This window comes from Camarhynchus parvulus, chromosome 8 (assembly GCF_901933205.1).
Source record: "Camarhynchus parvulus chromosome 8, STF_HiC, whole genome shotgun sequence".
NCBI classification, from domain to species: domain Eukaryota; kingdom Metazoa; phylum Chordata; class Aves; order Passeriformes; family Thraupidae; genus Camarhynchus; species Camarhynchus parvulus.
In genome coordinates this window covers 26,905,729-26,930,159 of record NC_044578.1, presented here as the reverse complement: position 1 = coordinate 26,930,159, position 24,431 = coordinate 26,905,729, and the positions used below count along the sequence as shown (strand labels likewise).

Here is a 24,431-nt window from a genome sequence, read left to right as displayed (position 1 = left end):
GACCGATGCCAGCTTTCTTGACAATAGTTGTGAAATTGTGGTGATTATTTGGTTCCTTTTGGTAGCACAAGACTCCAATTTTCCTTTTACCTTGTTTGTAGTACTCCCCATTTCCATATGCAAGTGCATATCACACACAGCTGCTATCAAAATTCATCTGTAAACATGTAAATAAATAAACAAAACATCTTTGCTACAGTGCAGAGATTTGTGGAGGAAGCAACCTCAGTCAGGACTTTGTGGCTCTCATCTCTACTGACTTTGTAGGAATCTAATTTCAGCCCAAGCCTCTTCCTTAACAAGCAGATGACAAATGGAAAACTTCATTCAATTCAAACTAAGAGGCACCAGCAGATGAGGCCAATCTCCATTGCTTGGCTGATGCACACACTCAGCTCACAAGCTGCTCATTTCTAGAGGGCAGAAGCTTTGATGGGCAGGAGGGACCCCCACCTATGCCAGAACAGAGTCCAAGAGACAAAGGGAACAACTTTATTCACTGCTGCTGTGTCAGACTGCCCCTCAGTACACACACACAAGTACCTGTCAAAGAAAAGAACATTTCCCACCAGCCTTGCCAAGCCAGCTTAATGTGCTAAGAGTGTCTATTCTTGTTAAAACTTGAAAAGAAAAGCTTCCTTGTCTAGATGTGATGGAAGAGAATATGGAAAAAGTCAGCTTTGGCTATGGTATATGCAAGTTCATGCTCTATTTTGGTATGCCAAGTTCAGGACTTTACATTTTATTCACACTAAACTGGAGTGTATGAAACCAACACATAGAACAAGAATCTGTTGGATGACAGCTGTTAAAGGAAAAACTCACATTTTAGTGCACTTTAAAGTAAAAATTGAGTACATAGTTAGCCAGTAACTGAGGTTTCCAGTCCTTACCTCTGAAGCAGTAGCTGCAATGTTAACACCACTGGACTGTCCGTTCATTAGCTCCATACTGCCCACACCATTAATCTTCAGCCCTACATTTACAGCAGCAGGATCATCTCCAAGGCAACCCAACAACCATTCCTACAAAGAGCAAAAAGGTATCAGAAACCATTTTCTGCAGAGGTTTTCATCAAGATGCAGTGCCTAAAATCCTTAACAAAAATAAAGGACTTCCAAAATGGCTACATCACTCTGAGGTCCAGACTTCGGATTCTAACCTGTATTTTAAGATTACCAAAATATTTAAAACCAACATAAACAACTGAAGGTTCCATTAAGATCCATCAGTCACTGGCAGTACTGACTTACCACATTATTTTCCCCTATTGTTTTCTCTATGCCAAGAATCAATATATAAATATATGCAGTATCCCTAACAAATTGAGGTCTGCAACATCAGTTCACATACTCTGCTTTTCCTTTTACTACCAGCTTTAAAAAGTATATTCCAGTATATATGTTAACTCTATTAGGTAACTTTAAAGTATTATCTTATCACTTCCTGTCTTATAGGACTCTTCATTAGCTTTAAGCAAAAATTATTACATTGAAAGCAATTAAAAGTAAAAATGGAATTCATACTTTTCTCCACAAATGACCCAAACTATTGCTTAGTAAAAAAAAACCCAAACAGAAAAAACACACAAAGGAAAACTCCACACACTGACTTTTAATGCATCCTTGCATGAATACCACAACTTTCACTTTTGCATCTTTGCTGCAAAGAAATGGAAGCCTTTGGAAATGGAACCCATCCACTATAAAAAGAGTACGACTACCCAACCACGGTGTTACAGAGTAAAAATTGGTTTGTGCTTAAATTAATGAGCTGTTAGTGCCCTCTAGTGTGAAAACTACTATAAATCAGCTTCCATGGATCTATGTCTATAGCACAGGTGAGTGCTTCCAAAGTTGCTGCTGTTTATTAAATTCACTTTTGGTTTGTAGTTTAATTCAGAGCTATTGCATGGTCTGAAAACAAATGAAGAGTGACAGGTAACTGGACAATTCCACATGACAAAATAGTTTTACAGCAGCTCATACTTAATGCCTCTAAGGAATGAAATAAAATAATCTGAAAAGCTGTATCTCCAAGTGACCTAAACCAAATATGTCAGACAGACAAGCTTAGAAGGCAGGAAAGTGCAATATTTAAATAAGAAAATATCCCAAAAAAAGAGCAATATTTAAGCAGTAAAATATCCTCACATTTTAAAGTGTCACCATAAGAATGCACTGCAGAAAGGAAAGCAATGAAAGAGAGCAATGTGGCAAATGTCAGTCAAACACTAAAGCTTCCAGGTATTTCTGAGTATTACCAGTCCCATCTGAGTTGTTCAGGACAGCCACTCACATTCCACCCTCTGTTGTTTTGGGAAAACTGACAGAACACTCTCATTCCCAGGAGAGAGGATGCTACATTTCACTTTAATGTTACACTCCCAGTCCATGTGCTTTAATTAACAGATTCCTCCACTGAAAATGCATTCAACTGCACTTAAGCTTTAAATTACAGACCACATAAAGGAAAAAATCTCATCTCTGGCTTCTGAGTGTCACTGCTGTCCTGTCCTTCCCCATCTCAATTACTCTTCAGATTGTCTTGTGGAATATTGCCAAATGCACAGCTCCCCAATGCCTCTCTCCTGCAGCTTTTTCATTTACAGAAGGGAAAAGCACAGAAATAAAACTCTGATGTGTTACAAGTTTCATTTATGTAATGACAGTAGAGGACAGAGGTATCACATCTTCAACACCAGTGTCAGGTCCCCCCCACATGCTCAAAATGGTACATTTATCCCAAAGTAATCTCCTCTGCTTAAAAAAACCCTAGCCTTTAAAGATTTGGGGTTTTTTTAACCACAGGATTTTTAAGAAAAGTTAGCACTTTGGCTTTGTATGATACAGTTATGCAGATTATGACAAAATTGTGTAATCTTAAATCAAGGTTATATATTTGACCCTTGGCTCACATCAGCTTCAACTGTTCCCCATATTAATGGGAGGTGAAAAGGGAAAGAATTAGGGATGTCCTTCTGTGCAAGGAAAAATAAAAACCTGAGCTCTGGGGCTTTTTTTCTGGCCATATTTGGATGGTGTTAATTAAAAGAAATTACAGCTGTCATAGAAGCCTATGGAGTTGGCAGCTCAGCCTCACATCAACAAGAGCAAATTAACTCCTCTATCAGCAAATGTTCAATCTCAGTTTCCTCAATGACTCCTCTCACATAATCCACAGCCACCCACAGGCACTTCCTCCCCATATTCCCTGACAGACTTTCCACCTCACAGGATCTGCTTGGAAGGGACAGCAGTGCTGCACACTGATCCAGGTTCTCCTTTTCTACCTGCTTACTGTGATGGGAGTTGAGAGAACTCTCTTAGTTAGGTGTGGGCCACCATGCTGAGGAGTGACTTCTATGAGGCACACAAACATTGGTTTTTTCCATTTATTTTTTCAACAAGCAGAAAATCACTTAGGGAAAAAACCCTCCATGCAAAGGAAATGGAGTTTACAAAATATAACATCTGCCATCAAGCTGTATCCTAACAAAGCTGTCCATACAATGATAATTTTGTGCCCATTGCTACATTACAAGAGTACGCCTGAATATATTTACACTTTTTCATATTTTGTGGAGATACAGTAAGGAGCTGAATTAGTACTGAACTGCTATAAATATATATATATCAACTTTAAAGTTCCAGAATTGGCAACCTTCACAATGTTCTCACGTCTAGCAGCTTTCAGAAGTACATCACCACTCCCCTAACAGGAACAGCCACAGCAACAGTTTTGGTCAATGTGCCACTAGAGACAAATATTGAAAAAAAATCCTCACACCAGAATAACTAAATCATTTGCTTCCTATACTTTCCTTCTGCTCAACAGCCAAATAATCTGTGAACAGCAATATCAGAAAGTGACCAAGAGCAGCGAAGTTCAGAGCAGCACAGCTGGGTCTGTGGAATGACTGCCACCACACTGCAATAGAGTCACAGTGTTCACTGCCTACCTTGTATATCAAATTACCAAAACTGAGTTACACTGAGTAATTTGAGCTTCCAGTCAGTTTCTCCTCTCCAATTCAATAAATGCCTTTGTGCTCAGAAATTAATTGCATGTGGAACTGAGAGTGTTTCCTACGATGCACAAACACCTAAGCATTTATGCCAGCCTGAAGCCTTGACACACTGTGTGGTATCTTCCTACCATGCCATTCATACCGTACAGTAGAAAGCAAACTAAAAATACTGATACAAATATTCATCACATCCAAACAATGAAAATATCTAGACTATTGTTGTGGTTTAGCCCCAGCCAGCAATTCAGCCCCATGCAGCGACTCACTCCCCTGCAGTGGATGGGGGAGAGAATCAGCAGAATAGAAGTGAAAAATCTCATGGGTTGAGATGAAGACACCTCAGTAATGAAAGCAAAACCTGTGTGCTCAAGCAAAGCAAGGAATTAATTCACTGCTTCCCATGAGCAGGCAGGTGTTCAGCCAGCTCGAGGAAAGCAGGGCTCCAGCCTGTGTAACAGTGACTTGGAAAGGCAAAAGCCACTCCAAATGTCATCCCTTCCACCTTCTTCCTCCAAATTTATATTATTATATTTATGACCTAGAATTAGCCTGTTGGGGTCAGCTGCCCTGGCTATATCCCATCCCAGTTTGTTGTGCACCCCAGCCTCTTTGCTGGTGGGATGAGGAGCAGAAAAGGCCTTGACTCTGTGTAAGCCCTGCTGAGAGTAATCAAAATATTGCTGTGGTATCAACATCGCTCTCAGCACAGATCCAAAACACAGCCCCACACCAGATACTGTGGAGAAAATGAACTTTATCCCAGCCAAAGCCAGCACAGCTAAGCAGGGTCTGTTGCCTTCAGTGAGTTTTTCTGCAAATTCACCCAAGGCTGTGCTGCTGACCATTCCCACACAGGGGCTGCCCTGCAGATCCCCCCAAGGGAAGGCAGCTCCGAGCAAGGGCAGCAGCAGGGTGTGCCCGAGCACAGCTGAGGCAGAGCCGACCTGATCTCAGCACGAAGGGGAGCAGAGAGTGCCCTTTGTTCCAGATAACCAGCTCTGCCAGACCCAACGACTGCGTCCCAGCTGATTGTGAGTGAATCAACTGCTGCTGGAAACGCTTCTCCCCGAGTGCTTTGTTACAAGTGACTGTCTGTCGGGGTTAGCTGCAGCACCACGGGGCAGCCCAGACAGCCTCTACAAAACCACAGAACCACGGAATTTAAGGGAACTTCAGCTGGCTCCAGCCCACCTACTCCTTCCTGAGGTCACCAGCATCGTGACAGTGAGCACACTTCAGATCACACACGGGGACCTCACCAGTATTGTGTAGAAACTGTATACTGCAATTGCTGGAGTTTGCTAGGTGGAACTTGCATTTGTATCACACTGCTAAATCAGAAATCCTCTGTAACATCAGCTATATTCAAATGGCTAATCTAGCATTAAACATTACACCCTCCGTGTGTGGAATATCTGAAAGAACCTGAGCAGAGAGTACTGGACTCTCCCAGACGTCTAACAGAGCATTGATGCCTGACTCCCTTCCACAGCAGATGTTCTTGGCTCAGTTTGGGTCAAACACTGTCCCCAAAATACTGTATAAACAGCATTTTAAAAGACAACCCTAAAATTACATTTGAAATTTCCTGCCCAGAACAGTACAGAAGCTTTGAGGAAACAAACACTGAAGTTTTAGGAATAGCTCAAGAGTCAAGATGACCAATATCCTCTTTATTCTTATGCATAATGTGAGTACAAAGTGTCATTTGTTTTGATCACAGATCTCCATTAAGAAAACAAAAGTGTCTTGCATGGATCATCATTACCTATAAATGCAGAGCCACTACCCAAGACTTTAGGGACAAAAAAAAAAACTTCCAGACACAATGAACCTGAGCTCCTGATCTTGAGGAAACTAGAGTGCAGAAAAACTTGTGGTCTAAAAGGTAAAAGCTGAGACAACTGCTAAGAACCAACACAACCCAAAACAAAAAAAAACTAAGAAACCAAACATACTAAAAAAAAGCAAAGCACACACTCCACACCTAAAGGAGAAGACCCAACGAACATAAAAGCCCCACAATGAAGCAGAGTCACCAAGGAAGAGGCAAAGAACAACAAAGAAAAAACAAACTGCACCTTCCAAACCATATCCTTCATTTTCACATTCCAGCCACCAAAGCAGAAACCCACCCAAGTTACTGCACTGTACAAATAAAGGCAGTATGGAAATATCCTTAAAGAAGAGAAATGAAGATCACCTAAAGCCACACTTAATTCAGTTTTCAGTAGGCATGATGATATTAAGATAGTAAAACTGATAAAAATAGTAACTTCCACAAAAGACATAAAATAAAAGCTCAAGCAACTTAATACTACTGCATTGTCCTGCAGAAAATTTATCACTGAAAATAATAAAATCCCAGACCTAAAATCTCACACACTATGAAATCTCCAGATGTGTAAATCTTGGCAAAGCACTGCCTAATTTACCACTAGTGAAGACTGAGATAAAAGAGAGAAGACACACGTTGGGTAGAGACATGACAAAACCAGACAGGGCAGCATAATGTTAAAAACCAGATTACTAAGAGTTATTAAATATGCAATACCACTACAAATATTATAACAAAAACCATTAGAAATACAGGAAAGGAATGTAATACAGGAGAAATAAAACTATCTGATGGACAGAAGAATGAAAAGAAAAAAAAGTCAATCATTAAAGGACTCTTGTAGCTGACTCGTGTAAAATTTCTGCTGTGAATTTCGGTTGGAAATGATGCCACTAAAGCTGTAAGCACCAAGTAGCCACATGAGACCCAGATATTTGCATTAGTTATGAACCAACACTACCTGCAAAACACTGCACAAGGGACACTGATGCTGTACTCCATGCAGCTCTGGTCACCTTGTTCTCAAAACATTTTTTCCATGAACTTCATGCACAGAAGGGCTTGCAGGTATTTTGAAGGCAGTGAAACTTCTTTCCTAAGAGGAACCCATGAGACCTCTGGTTGCTTATGGTAGGAAACTGAGATCTGCATGAGGACACACTTGCCATATTTAACTATCAGGAAGACAAACCAGAAGTATATAATGCAGATAAACCAGAAGAATAAAATGCAAATTTATGCTCAAAATTGGAGTAACAGCAATTGGATTCTTGAGCAGTTTTCAGACACCACCACTAATAGCAAATATCTCACAGCTGCTTAAGTTCATGCTGGACTTCTTCCTGACAGAAACTGTCACACGGTGCTGCAGGAGCAGCACAGCTGACCCAGTGACACAGACTCGTGCTGGAAACTCAAAGCACTTCTGTGCTCACACAGCTCACTTCTGTCACACACACATTCTTTCCCCAAGCATCTGTTGCACAACAGTCACAGCACTACCAGCTGGTTAAGCTCCAAGACAGATGAAATTAGAATACACAGAATAGCAAGAAAGGGAACAAGAAGTTCTTTCATTAGGTTTGACACTGAAGTTTTAAATAAAAATGAAGCTTCATTTAAATTTAGATTCTCTTTTTCTACCTTAGAAAAATGCTTTAGCTGCCAATTAGGCAAAATTATTATTCTTTAAGACACTATTCACAGAGCACTTTCACTATAATTTGCTCTGAATAAATCCTATTGCTGCTTTTATGCACCTCATTCCCCAACTTAGGGAATGGAAGGAGGTTGGGGGAGAAATAAAGAAAGAGAGATAACAGCAAGGTAACAGCAAGGCTCTGTCTCATTCATATCTTGGTTTCCAGCTATCTAGGCCTCTTCTCCGTGGTTCTCCAGTACCCATGCTCCCCTTTTTAATCTCCAAAACTGGTACAACTTGTAGCTCCCATGTCCTAGGATGAGATAAAAAAAGAAAAACCAAAACTGAAAGCCAGAATATCCTTCTCCAAGGCACAAGTTACTCATTTACCAAATCCTATTACAAAAATCAAACCATTATCTCAGTCTGTCATCAACTTGCAACAACAATCAAGAGGTTCAGCTCCAAATGGAAATTTTTCCAGGTTAGTTACACACAAATAGGAAGGAGATCCTTACCACTCTGACTTCCACCACTCAAAAGCAGCTTTCCTCAGTGGACTGACTCAGGGCCAAGACTTAAATGGGAGGTATTCTAGCAGAAGGCAACAAATTGGAGTATGAGAACTGGTACACAGCTGCAAGCAGTGGCAGATCTGGGCCCTCACAAAGGCATGAATCGAGCAGAAGGAAAAGGATCATTGCAGGCAACAAATGGAGTAAGCCAAAAATGTGAACACGTCTATGTGCTATTCAGGCTTAGCCTGAGGTCCCAAGAGGTTTCTGCTACCAAAAGGCCTCTCCAGCAGTCTGAGTGTTAGAAGACAAAATGTAGGCACACTAAGACAATAATTGCACAAAACCTGAAGAACTTTCTGCTCACAAACTGCTCACAAATCATCAGGTCCCTGGCGCTTCTTCCTTCAGAGATCACCAAGAAGCCTCTGATTGTAGTTCTTGAGAAAAGTGCATAGAACAAAGCTTTTTTTCTTTGGATCTGCAATTTTTAAACTCTGCAATTGTTACCAGAAGAGTGAAACTCTGAATTTATGAGACATACTTTGGTTTTCCTCCCATACTGCAATAGAGTAAGCAGTAGGGAATTCTTTTAGCACAGAAAGTACAACAGGTTCTTCCTTCCTCATCTCCCACCCACAACTAAAGCCAACCAAAGTTTAACTTCTTGGAGCAAAATCTGCTTTCATCTTGAAGAAGAAATCCAGGTTTGCTCAGTGAGGAACCTGAGAATTCCTCCTTGCCCCAAAGACACAACAGGAGAAAATATAACCTAGAGATGTTTCTGAAGGAAATATTTTTTTTCAAGAATAAGAAGTAAAAAGATTGCAAAGAAAATAAATAGGATTTAAACTAGAAGCAAATATTTTTAATTAATTAGGCAGTTCTATAAGATGATAATCTTTCCCCAATTGGATTTTCAAGACCTCCACCACTTAGCCATACAGTTGTCAGTTTTGTTTGCAAACAAGAGGAGCAGTAAATGATTAATGTCCCCTTGATTAAGTGATGCTCAGTTTGCAAAGTGTTATTCTGGCTAAGAAGTGCAGGCATGAAATCAGTGAAATTAATAAAGAACACATCTGTGGACACCATTCTGAACAGGTGGTTCAGAATCATACTTAAGAGCATGCAACAGTGGAGCACTGAATGCTGCTAACATGGACTTCAGGATCCAAAAACCCTTTTCAGAGGTAGTTAGATCCAGTTTTGCTTTGTTTGAAGATAATACAAGTTACATACAAATGAGGAAGAATTATTAAGACTGTGCATCAGCAAAAATATTACATCTCACAGTGAAAAGTCTCTAGAACTGCCTTCTGTATTCCTATCTTTATTATTATTTTCAATAAGGCAGCACAAAAAAATTCAGCAGAAGGCAGACTTGAAGTAAATCATTGTAATGATCTGCCAATGGATCCATGCAGGTGGCTGCCTTCTCTCAGAAGGAAAAAGATTCAGGAAAAATACTTGAATATAATTTTATGTACAGGAATGACAATTGACAGCCTGAGTTGTTACTGCAAACAGACTACAGGAACTCTGACAACAGCAGTCACCAGCCTCATATGCCAAAAGCACATGTACAGAAAAACCTGACAAAAACTAAGCCTGAGGATCCACACTGAATTTCCTGTGTAAACCTACACATTACACAGGGATGTAAAGAAAACTCAAATTTCCATGACTACTCCTGTAGGCATCAAGTGCTAGAGTCAAAATTGCAAACAGTCAAACCAAAATTAAGACGATCAAATCATCCTAGGGCGGTTTTTAACAGGAGAGAAATGAGAAAGTCCCAACTGTTGCTGAATAACAGCCTCCAAATCCACAGAATTAAGGACTTGGCTCATCCACCAGCCCTGACTGCACCCTTGGTTTGTACAGTAAAGCAAAAAAGGAAAAGAAGTCAAAACTCCTCCCCTGTTGAACGCCTGAGTTTTTCACTCAGAAGAAAATACTGTTGAGAATATTTTCATGTATTTGTTTATGAAGCCACTAATAAACACTAAGGACCTTTCTCAAAGAGGACACACAGTATCTTAGTCTGGTTTGAAATTCAGCTTTCAGAGAGATGAGTACAGCCTTTATCAGTAAAACCTGGGACAGCAACACTTCAGCCATGTTCTCTATAATTATTCTTGCCTGAACATCATGCATTGATATGCACTGTTGCTATAGAAATGGTGCTAACAGGGGAAAATCTATCTGCCTATGAATTGCCTGTTTGGTATGACGACTGCTATGGGAAACTACAACAGGCATTTGGGGATCTTCTGATCAGAGCTGGATCTTCTGCCTGTGTCACCATCCCCTGCATTCATTTATGGAAGCGTGTCAAGCCCAGGGTAGACAACTTCAACAAGCAAACAACACACAAACCAGTTATTTATCAATCTGAGCATCCCATTCACCTCTTTTCCATATTTCTACCTTCCTTTGGAAGGGCCTCAGTAAATCAAGCAACTCGGGAGAGGACAGATAAAGACCCAAATACCCATCACTTAAAGTTAAATACCTTTCTCCACACAAGATCAGTCAGCAACCAGTGACCACCAAAGCACCAGCCTAATAAAACATGACAGAAACCAAGTTACACAGAAACCTAGAAACCAAGTTAATTCAAATACAGGACTCCAACAGTCAGATGGCCTGACCATTTACCAGTGACCCACTCAAAGTGTTTGAAACTGTTGACCAAAAATATGTTTGCTTCAACTGAAACAATTCAGAGTGAATATTTTCCTGAAGGAGGACAATGTATTTTTAAGATGGCATCAGACTTTTTTTCTTGTTATCAAAATAGAAACTTATAGTAGATCACAGGGCAATGGTGTCTCTTTAGACACTCAAGGCAGACAGGAATTTATTTGAAGGTCTGAAATTCTGGTAAACCCATTTATTGTTTGTTCACTAACAACAACAGTCCAGTCACCAGAAAAACCTCAATGTGATTTCAGGTAAATGGGCATTATAAACAAGAGCCCTGCTGGAGCCATTTCTAAGTCATCTATCTGCATTATTGATGAAAGGATGTGCCCTAAAGAGGGAATGACATAATAAATATCCTCAGAACTTGTGTAACTGATGTTGAATACAATGCTTTCCAGAAGGTATCAAAAAGACACTGAGATGTAGCAGCACAAGCATTAATTTGAAGAGCCCAGCTGGCAAAGAGTAAGAACCAGCTATACAAAATCATTTGTATACCTCTAAGGGCAGTAAAGGCAAGCCTTAAATTCTTGTTACAAAACCAAGAGAAAGACACTGCAGGGGTAAGATTAATGACATGCCTTCGATACAGACTGTCAAGAAGGATTTTTAAGATTATTCCAGCACTGTGAATTCGGCACAGTATGTTCACAAGTGATATCCTACCCAGCTACTTGGATATTTGAACCATTCAGTGCATGACTGGATAATTATCACTCAAACATATCCTTAAGCTTATGAAACACAGCTGTGTCCATTTCTGCCAAATCAATGAAAGCAGACATTAAAGATTGATTTGAGTGCAGATATGTGCAAGCTGGAAACTTGGGTCCAAGAGTAATGACAGAAGTACTCTGTACACAATAGAGCTGTGATGGATTTGAAGGAAAATGGTGTTTTGAATGTAAACTACTGATTTACAGCAGATAACACTTTCCTTTTAAGGAAACCATGCCATTTGACATTTCATTTAACTAAAAAGAGAATTATATTCAACTTTTTGTTAATCTTTTAACTGATAAAAAATAAACCTAGAACGCCATAATGCAAGAAAGTGCATGGCATGGCAGGGCAAGCTATCACAAGTAGGAATATAAAACCCATTGTCATGGGACCATGAGGTGATGATAACTTTATCTTTAAAAAGCTCACAGATTAGAACCTTCCAAAAGAATCCCCTATCTGCTACTTCACTAATACTAATAGCCAAAATCTCTGATCTTAGCAAAATGATTGGAAATTGCTTTGCTTCCTTACCAGGTTCACCAAAACCATCACAGCAATAAAACAGCACAAAGCTCAGGGAAACCACAATTAGAAGAATTAAAGCAAAGATCCTCAGATCCTAAGACATCTACCAGGTAAGGATTCCCTGGCAACTTCGGGCAGGAATCCTGCAGGAATTCTGTCCTAAATTTTGCACAAACATTTTTTCCCTCTTCTGCAGGGAGGACATCTTTTGATCCAGAATAACCAACAACACTTTTTGGCTTTTTCTAAAGCAACAGACATTGGTCATTATGGACAAACCAAGAGAAGCTAATTCTTCTCCTCATCTAAATGAAAATACAGCACTTCTTTGGGCCCTGCCATGCCCTGTATTGCTGCCTTAACACAAAAATCCAGTCACATAAACATGTAGCTTAGATAAGACAAGCACTTTTGCTCTCATGCAAGATTCACCTTGAATAGGAGGAAAAAACATGAAAGAAATGCCCATGACTAACACAGAGAACTGAAAGGGTCTTAGCAGTTGTTTCTAAGCATTTGGAATGAGTAGCCCAAGTTACAGTTTGGACAAGGATTTGATACTGCTTTGTCATTACTGTCATTAAACTGTTCTTGTTCTGGAGGTACAAGGCAATCTGTCAACATTAGAAGGATGAGTGGATGCTGCACACCAAAGAAGGAGCAGCCTTGCCTGAGCAACAAAAAAGCTCCAAAGAGAAAGCTGTGCTGGGAAACAAACTCAGCTGGGAGAGCTCAACAGGGAGCCCAATTAAATATATGTGTGTGTGCATGTGTGTATATATATAAACTAAACTAATTAAGAGCTTTCAGTATTATCTCAAAGTCAAGATCATCCATATCATCAAACTAAAAAAACAAAGCAAAACACAAATTAGTAATGCATTTCCCCATTCTAAACTAGCCGGAAACAAGTTGCCTCTTACCTGCTGAAAGAATGGCTGAAAAAGTCAATACCTTGGCTGCCCTTTGAAAACACTTTAATCTTTTAGTTTCACGTTCAGCTTGCCAAGTAGGGGAGGTTCATGCTGGTCCTGCTGTTATTTAAACATAAAAGAGAACCAGCCACATCATAAATAGGGTATTAGTACCTCACTGTTGAAATACCCTGAAGTCACCAGCCACAACATGGTTAGTGTGTTTTGGCAGGTGATACTTCTGAAACAGCTTTATCACTTAAAAGCAAAGCTATTTTAATGACCTATACAAATTTATCTTTCACTACCTCCGAGTCAGCCAACAAAAACTACCTAAGCAAAAACAGGCAACCCAACTACTAATTTAAATGCAATATTCATATAGGGATTTACAGGGTCTTTCTGACAGAAGAATCTAGCTTGTTCACAAACAACAGAGCAGAGCTTTCCAGAAGACTTGTGTGTGGCTAATAAACACCATTAATCTGACAGAGCTGGCAAGCATCAGACAGCAGGGCTGCTCTACCAGAGACTGCTGCATAAACCAGCCCCCTCACTGACAAATGAAGCCAATTCAACATCAGCTCACCCTGGGACCCAAGCAATGCTCAACCCAGCTCCAAAAGCCCCATACCCAAAAGAGAACACAATTCACAAGTGGCATTTCCAACCTAAGCAGGACTCCTTTACCTCTTCCGTTATATGTTCTCTGATTTTAAGTATTGTTACATTAAAAATCATCAGCCTCCTCATCATCAGAGAAGATGCTGATTATGAATTCCAAAAGACAGCAATTTTTTTTCTTTAAGCAAAGCACTTCTACCAACTTTATGAGAATCAGAAATACAGAAAAAGCAACAAAGAAAGACTGATCAGCAAGTCTAATGATAACATCATAGAAACACACCCTACTGCCCTGGGGAAAAAAAGATATCCAATTCCATTAACAGGCTGGAACATAATAGGGAAAGATGACACCAGAGAAAGAGACAAGCAACAAAAACTTCAGTTGCTGAAGTCCATCACTTCTCCTCATCTTCCCTCCCTCACTTCAAGCAGAATCAAGAAGATATCCATGACATTCAGTACCAGACACAGAAATCCGACACCTGAAAGCAGCACAGAACTAAGGCAAATCCCAAGGCAGCAAGGGAAGCCTGTCTTTTCCTGGTCCCTGCAGAGATCTCACCTCTGTCCATGTCCTTTAGCTCCACTACTGCCTGATTCTGTTTTCCATTTAAGATTATAACTTCATAGAAAGAGATGAAGAAAAAGTAAGTAAAATAATTTCCTAAGTCAGGAAAATAAGAGCTACCTTAAAAAAAAACCTCCAGGTACAGCTGAAATAAAGGTCTAAACTCATCTACAATATACCTTTGTTTACAAAGGAGGGATTTAACAGAAGTTTTGTGGGTGCAATAGCTTAGCAAGACATCTCTCGTGTTTGTCTGATAAATAATGCAAGGAGCTATCTTCCCTTTTTAGCAGTATCACTTAACAGATGCCAACTGGATTTCTATGTCTGTCTAACAACGCAACACAAATACAACACACCTCTGAATTGTATCAACACACAGATCTGCACAACGCATTACACATCTTCCAAACCTACCCTTTATAAAAGACTTTGGCCTCAACAATGCCCTTTCAATTAATGTCTTTACTGTCTTGTAAGTGATACAATTCAGATCAAGAATTATTCTTGAACAAAACCACATCAGCCTCAAATCAATAGCGCATATTGTCAACTCCTTTTAGTCTAAACACGCTTAAAAGTTCATACCTGTTTTGCACACTTGCTAAGTTTTGCTATAAGCCCTGACATAATGTCACCTTAAATACTTTAAAACTTTCTATTGTACATAGAAAAAAAATAATATAGCAATGTGCAACAACACATATGTGGATATTTCTTTCCCCTCTCCCTCCCAGTCACATGGCATTGATGACCGAAATCAGAAGAAATTAAAACAGCTCCAACTGCTGGTCTTGAACAGTTTTAGACCTCTCTTCCTAACAAACCCATGTCCCTGAATACCAGCTTACACACAGCTATAGAAATACCTCTTTGAAGATAAATTAAATTGCCTTATCTGAAACATGAACTAGGTCCTAATTGAAGAAGCCTTCCCACCAAGACAGCTTCAGAAAAAGAGTCAAGACTGACTTTTCAGAAGTATTAAAGGCAAGTCACAGCATGAAATACAGTTCAAGTTCTGTCATCACATAGACCCTATCCACATAAAAAAAAAAGCCAGAGAGTTAATTAGGTACAAGGGCAAGTCATTACATGCAGGCACTGAGGAAGCTGCTCACAAGCAGGTCCTAGAGCACTCCATCTGCTTACCTGCCATTCCTCAAAGGTAAAGAAGTACCTCAAAAGTAGCTTTTTTTGCTTCACATTGCTTGCATGTGCCTTCAGCTTTATAAAACACTGTACCTCTGGCACACATCAATAGTGAAAACTTACCAAGCTTGCTTTTTTGTTTCATCTCCTGACTATAATTTGGTTAACATCATTTTCCTCTCTAAATTCCTTTAAAATTATTCCAGGTGGACACTCAGCCACTTTAATAGATACTGGAAGTAGAGCTGAACAACCTCCACAAATAAAACCATCTTTTGCCAGCATACCTACAGCTACCTAAGGGTATAAAAGATAATCAAAGAATCACAGTTTCACACTATGATTAGATTTGGTACTGCTACCTTCCTTTGTCCCATGTGACACAATATGTGCTTGTTTAAAGCACCATTAAAAACTTAGCAAGGCACATCACTATGAATACCAAAATCTATTATCAAAGAGCTACCTGGCAAAATCTGTTCAAAATAAATGCAAAATAGGCCCAGCCTAGGAGGGAAAAAAATCCCCAAAGGAGGATTATAAAAAATTATGTGTCATCAACAGAGCAAATAACCAGCAATGAGTGGAGAGCAAAGCCTTTTTCAAACACAAAGCAGCAAAAACATTTCTACCACAGAGGGACATTTGCTCTGATATAAAGAACACAGGAAACAGTTTCCTAAGAAACCACACACCTGACACCATCACTGAATGACATATTAAAAGGTAATAATAATAAAGCCTTATAGCTAGGCAATGTTTAACCTCATCTTATCTTGAGGCAGACCTGCAAGGGCCAGGTTTTACCCACCCTAACAAATGCCTCAAGTTTCAGGCTGCTCACTGTCTACCACACTCATGTCACTCAGAAGCAGAGGGTTCATGTGTAGCTAAGCAGAAATCTTGCTAATACTTCAGTAATTTTGCACTCTGAGCTCCAGAAAATACTTGCAAATCACTTCAACTGCATGGAAGGACTGAACTCAATGGATTCTACCCTTATACATTATTCTTTTCCAAAATGCCTGTTGGCATAGTTCTGCAAAAGTCTGATCAATAATTGTATCAAAATTATTTAGAGGCACTTACCAGACAAGCCTGATGACTAATGCCTAAACAAACTGGTCAGTCTAAAAGTACATGACTAATATTCTAAAAATACACGAGATAGCTGCCCCTTCTCAGGTAGGCTTACCAATAAAGCACATGGGAAAAGTGGCTGTTGGCAGAGTGCTCTGGACCTGCCAGCAACAGCAGCACTGTTCAGGTGCCCTTTAACCACACAGGGAAAGTTAATGACACAACAGTGGCAGAGGAAGTACAACAATTATGAGTCATCCACGTAACCGTGTGCTTTATCAACACACTTCATAATATTGAAGTTACTAATTAGTGACAGCACAAAACAGTGATGCAGTAATGGGAAAGTGAGCAGCTTGAAACTTTGGACCCTTTTATCTTTTACTGGTCTGGCACTTAGAATTTATGTGCATTTTCCACAATGAACACTCAGGAAACTGCAATGCTACCAGCATTCTAACACCTCACATCTGCTAACTGCAGATGCTTTTGGAATCCCCAAAATACTTCACAGACTTCTGGACATGATCAGCTATATGACCAAGTTTCCACCAACACCATCATCACTGCCAACTCACTTCACCAGCCTACTGTAAAGATGCAACAATGGTAGAGCTTAGCTCTATGCAAAATGGATTTTCAGAAGTGCCACAAGGACCCTAAAGTGCCTTAAATTTTCCTGCATAAAATCTGAAACAAACTTTCAACATTATTTCAAGCTCCCAGACTTGCACACCCAGTTAGGGATTCAAGATAACCACTCCACAAGCTCAGCTAATAAACAATTGTGATTTGATCCACTTTTGATTTCAGCTGGTTTATGGGAACTTGATTTTATACTTGCCATTCATCTCCAGCACTAAAGCTTTTTCATGTTCCTTTCTCTGCCATGAGATTAGCCCAAGAGTTTGTATAGCTGAAGTGAACAGTTTGGGGGAGCTATCAAACTGAAAAACAAGGCAAGGGTGGGGGGGAAGCTTAATTTCTTAGCTGGGTAAGTTCCCTGCAGTTCTCTCTGCTGATTATCTCTCTGTTTCTGCCAATACAGGGAGAGAAGTGAGCAGTCAATAAATAAGCTGTCCCACTGCACATGGGGGTCACAACCTAACTCAATTACAAACCAACTTAGATTAGTTACAGCTGTGGAAGACCTCAAAGTTAGCAAGCAAGCAAGAGCAATTAGATGATTACACAAACAACCCAGCAATAAAACAAGTGGACTAGAAACAACCACTTACAGAGTTTTTAGATTTGAGTTTTACACAGAACTCACAAGTCTAACTGTGCTTACACACCTCCTCAGACAAATTCATATATTAAGCTAATAAAGAAAAACAGTAGAGATGAGACCTTCAGCTTTTCACTGGAGGCTTCTGCGTGCCTACACATTAATCTGAAAATGATGTATCACAGCAGAAAATGTGTTTTGTACTAGTCCTGTTTATTCATTTATTAGTCTGAGTCCAGTCACTCTGTGACACTATACCACTAATTCTAAATCTAAATGAAAATAAAATACTGGAGTCTAAACAATTACCCCAAACCCTGGGCACATTAATAATGTGATAAAAGCAATCCAATTTACAAACTGCATTAAGATCACTTTTTTCAGGATCTCTGCCAGTTTTATCTAGCCACTATTATCTAAGAAATACACCTTCAACTTCTGAAAAAGATCAATATCCTTCTTCCCCAGCACAATCAATCTGAGCCCATTTCAATGAGAGCTGATTACAAAGTCTCCAAGCTGCCCCTTAATGAATAATGAGGGAGGCACAAATCAACTTTTAATGCCACACTACTACAGCAATGGTCAGAGCATGGACAGCCAGACCTGGGTCACTTCAGACGAAATTGATTGCTGCCAATAGCACAGCTCCATTAAAGAGGAAAAGAGGGGACACATACATATCCCCAAAGCCCAAGTGCCACTGAGGCAGCTCCAAAGCCAGCAAAGCCTTCTGCACCACATTCTGCATCCAAAGAGCTTTTAAATGGAATTACACCCTGAGAGCCAGGGTACCTCAAGCTTCTCCTCTGCAAACCCCGTTACCCATTTCTTCTCTGAGCACTTCAACCCTCAGACAGCTGATGGACCCAGAGCACAAGCAGTGTAAGTCAAGAGACCCAGGAGCTTCAAGAAATTAATAAATTGGGCCAACCACTTTTTGGCAGAGGAGCTCACAGCAAGCTCCACAATCAATCTCCTCACTGGCAGTTCTGCTTCTGCCTTGGCTATGCTGGTGTCAACTCCTTAACTGACCCAAACTTGTTACAGTTCCTTACTTGCACTAGGAACTATACTACTATCTAGAATCTGCGGGAGAAGGGCAAAGACAACTTCCAGTCAAAACTTTCCAGGTCTAATCAGCTGGAAGGGGAGTGGGGGGGGGTCTCAGTCTTCCAGTCAAAGGCTTAAAAAAGCCTGATTTTACTGCTTCAATATGACTGCTAAGAACAAGTAATAAACGTGAGTCACCAGAGGGCACTAACACTTCTACCAAATGGCAAATGCAGCCCTTCAATTAGGGAGGCTGATAATTACATCCACATCATCATGTATATTTTATCTGGATTGAACTTCAGCCAGCTTGTTCTAATCCATGTTCAAATCTCAACTACATACTGATGAGGCACTGAGCTACACTAACTGTTGTGGTCACACTTGAAATACATGGGACAGACTCACAGTCTCCTCAGACAGACCAGGGAAAATAGGGCAGGCACACATTCACACGCCAGCTCAAGCTTCCCGTGCCTACAGAATGTATGTGCACCTTTAAATACAAATGGAATTCTGAAACAGGCATGGAGAACAGGCCACGAGTCCTGCATCTCAAAGGAACAGAATAAATAACTATTCTTAGGAGTTTGAATCAAGATCTGTCCTATCATAGGGGACCATAAGCAGCATCAGCCTGAAGAAAAGGGAAAGGCTTCCCCTTGACCATCAAGCAGGAATGGATGTGTTATTCTCTCAGGTCTGGCATCAAATCAGCTGCCATGTTACAGCCTTAATCTTTAACACAGGAGGCTGCTCTTTACCACTGAGAAATAGGCCAGGTTTTTAAACCACAAATATGATGCTCAGGAGGGACTGATAAGAGAGTTTCTTGATATTCTGACCAAGCAGCTCTAGGGCTTAGTGCCAGCCAAAGGTGTGCCTGAAGCACAGCCAGGGAGCTTCTGGGGTAGGAAACTCTGACTTGTTAGTGCAGTTGATACAAAGAACCAAAACACATCTAAACAGTGCAGACCTACAGAAATAAGGGCAAAGCCTCCAGGCCCTGCAAGGTACACAGCTGCTTCTTTTCCCAGTTTTACCTAAACTGTCATTCTTGTAAGTCAGGACTGTAGGACAACATAGCCATGGGAAGAGAAAGGGAATCCTATCCTTATGGAAAAGTACACCTTACCACCCAGCTGTTGTTTGTCTGTGCTGAAATTACTGACATGTAAAGTCACAGTGACAATAAGGCTGGGGTAGGAAGCACTCTGTGAGCAAACTCAGGGGATCTCCATGGGTTCAAGGCAGACACCACTTGTGCCACATGACAGCCTACAACCCATCTGGAAGCCCATGGGGAGTTCTGAAAACACCAGCTGAGAGTGTCCTAAAGCAGCACACTTCAGAGCAGTGAGTCCAGGAGAGTAAAGATCAACCTCATACGCAGATCAAGAACACTGCATTTTAAAATACTTTGTGGTGACTCACTAGACTTCCCAGTGTTTTATTTGCCATACTGTAAGATTTACCAAACAGGTCCCTTTCGAGACAAACTCTCCTACAAACTCAAACCCAGACTGGGAACAGTGTCCCTTGGCCACAAGCCGCTCCAATGCCCATCATTTATTTATATCATTTATTTCATTATCATTTATGTAATTTATTTTATATCATTTGTGCCATTCTAACCCCTGAGTCACAGCCAGCAGCTCCAGTGTTCACAACACACCACGATGCAGGATACACCCTCCCTGTTTAGGGCTTTGGGCCACCCTCTCCCTGCTCCCCACCTTCTCCTGACTGCAAAGCCAGCACTGGGAGCCCTCCCACACCTCACCCTGCCTTGCTCCAGCTCCCATCTCTGATGGCCCCATCCTGCTGGGACCAGCCTGCCCACAGCCAGGACTTCAATGCCATTCTCCCTAGAATCCTACAAGGCTTTTATGGATCTTTGTAAAACAAAAGGAGTTGCAGTCACACATCCACACATTCCAGGGGACTGAGCACACAGAGAATCTACTTAAAACGCCCAACTGCAGCATTAAGACACACTCACTTCAGCAGTCTTTTAAGGTGATTAATTCATAAACAGACCAAACATGAAGCCCACAAAGCTTCTGTTCATGCACTAACTATGACACATACACTTATATTAAAAGATGATTCCTACTGCAGCAGTTCCAGGTATTTAAATGCAAAGATTTTTAACAGAAATCTTTCATTATTTTGAAAATACATTTCTAAGTCTGTTTTCTAACCAATACTTAGAAGATAAATATATCATGCCTTTGGTGGCTTATACTTTGAAAAAATGCAACCAATTACACTCCCCATCCCTAAAGGATATTTTCAACTAAGCTTTAGTTATTGAATGAAAGGAGGAGCTCAAATGACTCAGCTTCAAGCAAATATAAAGGAAAAGATTAACCCCTAATCTCAATGCAAAAAAAAAAAAATAGTGGAACAAACTGATTAAGATAGAGGTGTGGCTTGTCAATTCAAATCTTTTAATATTCAAAGACATCAAGCAGAACATTAGCACACTGTGACTGCATTACTTTTCCATACAAAAGTAATTTTGTCAATTTCAGTCAATTTCAAAAATCCCAGTCATTCAAAAATCACAGTCAATTTCAAAAATCAAAGTTTACACAATTGGTTATAGTTAAAGTTAGCCTTGTATCTTCATTCTTGTTCCTTAGTGCCGAGCAGCATAAAGATCAATAAAACATCTGAACACTGACATTTTTAATCTACAGTCACAGGGCAAGATAGAAGTGTAAAAAGGAAAAGACAGCTCCAAAATTCTGCAGGAAAACCCCCACATTTCTACAGGAAAAAACCCCAAAAAACCAAACAAAACCCACTGGTGAGTAAAGAGGATAACCACATGAAGGGTTTTTTTCTTGGGGGGGCGTTGTCTCCACTGGACTGAGCTAAACATTTCATATTAAAATGCAGCAAAATAAATTACAAGGTAGGATATTTCACAAGGGGGCTCCTAGACACCAAGGGACTGTTGTACATCCTCCACATGAATTCCCAAGTGCTTGTCCCTCATTTCAGCCAAGCCACACCAGCATCTCCGCGCAGAACACAGCCCCAGCTGGGCTGGGAGCAATGTTTCATTCCAGACTAGCCGGAGCGCTCCTTTACACGCAGCCCGAACTCCAAGCACAGATGTCACCAGAGGGCACCCTCTCAATTCCAGTGACCCAGCTTCAGCCAACTTCTGAGCAGGACTGCAAACAGCCCACGAACAGGGACGAGCAGAGGCTGTGGAAAGCAGGAATAATTCTGCTTTTGCAAGGAATTTCCTTTAAATAAAAAGCCCGCCATCGAAATTTAAAAATAAATAAAAATAATTTACTTATGTAGCCCAGAAGCATAAAATATTTTCCAGAGTAATCAGAGACACTGCTAGAAAAAAATCCCTACTACCAACTTCTGTACAACATTATGCTGTGGCACTTGATGGTGCCAACTCAATCCAGCTGTTTTGGTACCCATGTGGATCATATCAGCTCCCAAATGCCGGGTCCAAGGCAGTACAGCTCATGCAGAGGTGCCTATGGAAATCCTTTGGCTCTGCTATCAGATACTACATCTTACAATAATACACAAAAAAATGCATGAGTAGTTCCCATGCTTTGGTCCATGTATTATTTCTAATGCCCTGTTGAGAGTTAATAGTATTTTAAAACAAACACCTGATAAGTTGAAGTTCATTAAATAAAATTATGCACAACCAGTAAAACATGCAATAGGTCTATATACCAAAAAGGGTCTCAAACCACCAGTTGACATGAACAGAATGTTATACCCATTTTGTTTAGAAATAAACACCACCACAGTACAACTAAAACTAAGTCAGCTGCAGAAGCAAGCGGTGATAAGAGAAAAATAGGAAATAATCATTGTGCATCCCGTATTTTCCAATCCTGAGAAAACCTAAAAAGCTGTAGGCCTATCAAACATTTGATTGCCTACTGATTATCTACTGATCATCCGAAAAGAAACACTCTCCACCTCTTCTAGCTATCTGTGATTGCAAAGCTCTTTAATTCAGCAGAGGCACAGAAGGAGGGATGCAGGAATAGGACCTGTGCAAAAGCACGTTTTTTTCTGTAGAGGGATCTCTCCAATAGTGTCAGTATAGGAAACCTGCAAACAGAGATACACATCCACAGAATTTCACCAGGCCTGTAACTACTATTACACCCCAGGGCAAGTTACTCCAAAATATTACCTGTCATCACCACTCATCGTGCTTTGAAATATATCTACAGAACTGCCTTTCCAGCATCTGCTGCCAGGAAAGAAATAATGCTAAACACAACTCATGTCTTATAAACAGCATCTATTTGTCCATCCTTTAAAGCAGACTCCTGTCTACTGGAAGGTAACACGCTCTGAAATTACCCTGGTTTACACGAAAGTGGTGCGACGTGGTGTTCATCCCTTTCTTACAGCCACTGTCTGTGTTGTCTCTTGTATCCTCATCCCTGGGCACTGCCCTGTCCCTTGTGTCCCCATCCCTTCCTGCTGTCCAGTCACTCGTGTCCCCATCCCTTTCTGCTGTCCTGTCCCTCGTGTCCACATCCCTATGCGCTGCCCCGTCACTCGTGTCCCCATCCCTTCCTGCTGCCCTGTCCCTCGTGTCTCCATCCCTGTGCGCTGCCCTGTCCCTCGTGTCTCCATCCCTGTGCGCTGCCCTGTCCCTCGTGTCCCGGCGGCGGGGCCCAACCCCGGGGCAGCACCGATGGATAGCGGTATCTCTCCGCCACAGCCTCCGCTCCGCCCCCGCCGCCCTCCGGCCCTCGCGGTGCCCCACACACGGACGCGGCTCTGCCCGTCCCCACGCACCGACACCCCCGTCCCTGAGGGCTCCACAGACAGCAAGGGTGGGGTGTCCACGTTATAACCCACTCTTCAGCCCCGCAAGCAGGCACCGGGGGGGCGAACATCTCTCCCGAAGCCCCGCAGCTCTCCGTCCCGCAGCCAGGCTGGAGCCCCGCCGCGTACACACCGATGAGAGGGGGCTCCGCTCCCCGCCACCCCCGTGCGAGGAGGAGGAGGAGGAGGGAGAGGAGGAGAGGGCGGCAGGTGGGCGGCGGAGCCCCAGGGGGGCCGGGACCCTCCCCGGATCTGGGAGGGGACGGAGCGCCTCCAATCCCCGGCCGGCAACAGCCCTGCAAGGCCCGGCGTGCGAGCCGGGGTGAAGCCTCCTTTCTTCTCTCCTCCTCCTCCTCTGAGGAGCCGGACAATGAGCCCCGCGGAGGCGGGCGCCGGCTCCCTCCTCCTCCTCCTTCTCCTCCTCCTTCTCCCCGCCGCGACAGCGCAGCTCACCTGCGAGAGGGGGGATGGATGACGGCGGGGTGGCCGCTCGGAGCTGCTGCCGGAGGGGCTGCAGTTTCTGCGCGGGTCGCTGCGCGCCGCCGGCTCCGCAGGCGCGGGGCGGCCGCGGCCACAGTGCCCCACACACACTCACTCACTCTCGCACACTCTCACACACTCACACACACACAGCGTGGGGGGGCGCCCGCCCCGCCCGCGCATGCGCGCAGAGACCCCCCCCGGCCCGCCTCCTCCCGGCGCCGCGCGCGGGCTGCGCACGCGCCGCCTCAGCGCCGCCCGTGCCGCCCTCAGCCGGCGCTGAGGGCGGGGAGAGGCGCGCTCGCTCCCTCACGGCAGCGCTGGGGCTGGGACAGAGCAGCGGGGCCGGGCTGTGACCGGCACCCCGGCGTCAAACAGACCGGGGTACTCCATGCCACGTCCCGAAACACCTGCAGGGATGGTGACTCCGCCGCCTCCCTGGGCAGCCCGTTCCAGCGTCTGATTCCAGAATCCTAGTATTGTTGGGGTTGGAAGGGACC

The 24,431-nt window shown here is 42.2% G+C and overlaps 1 protein-coding gene across 4 annotated transcripts in view; it reads right to left on the bottom strand.

The window, feature by feature from the left end:
- The window catches only part of RALGPS2 (Ral GEF with PH domain and SH3 binding motif 2), a 115,719-nt gene extending 91,650 nt beyond the window's left edge, over positions 1-24,069 (bottom strand). For 2 of the 4 annotated variants that reach the window (XM_030953759.1, XM_030953763.1), the window contains exons 1-2: positions 23,905-24,069; positions 894-1,025 (exon numbers count right to left, since the gene is read on the bottom strand). In XM_030953759.1, coding sequence (XP_030809619.1) covers positions 894-950 — 57 coding nt within the window. In that variant the 5' untranslated portion in view covers positions 951-1,025; positions 23,905-24,069. Of the gene's footprint in view, positions 1-893; positions 1,026-8,027; positions 8,511-23,421; positions 23,838-23,904 lie in introns of those variants that run through there. The other 2 variants (XM_030953760.1, XM_030953761.1) reach the window with 2 other exon arrangements.
- Positions 24,070-24,431: the final 362 nt, after the last annotated feature.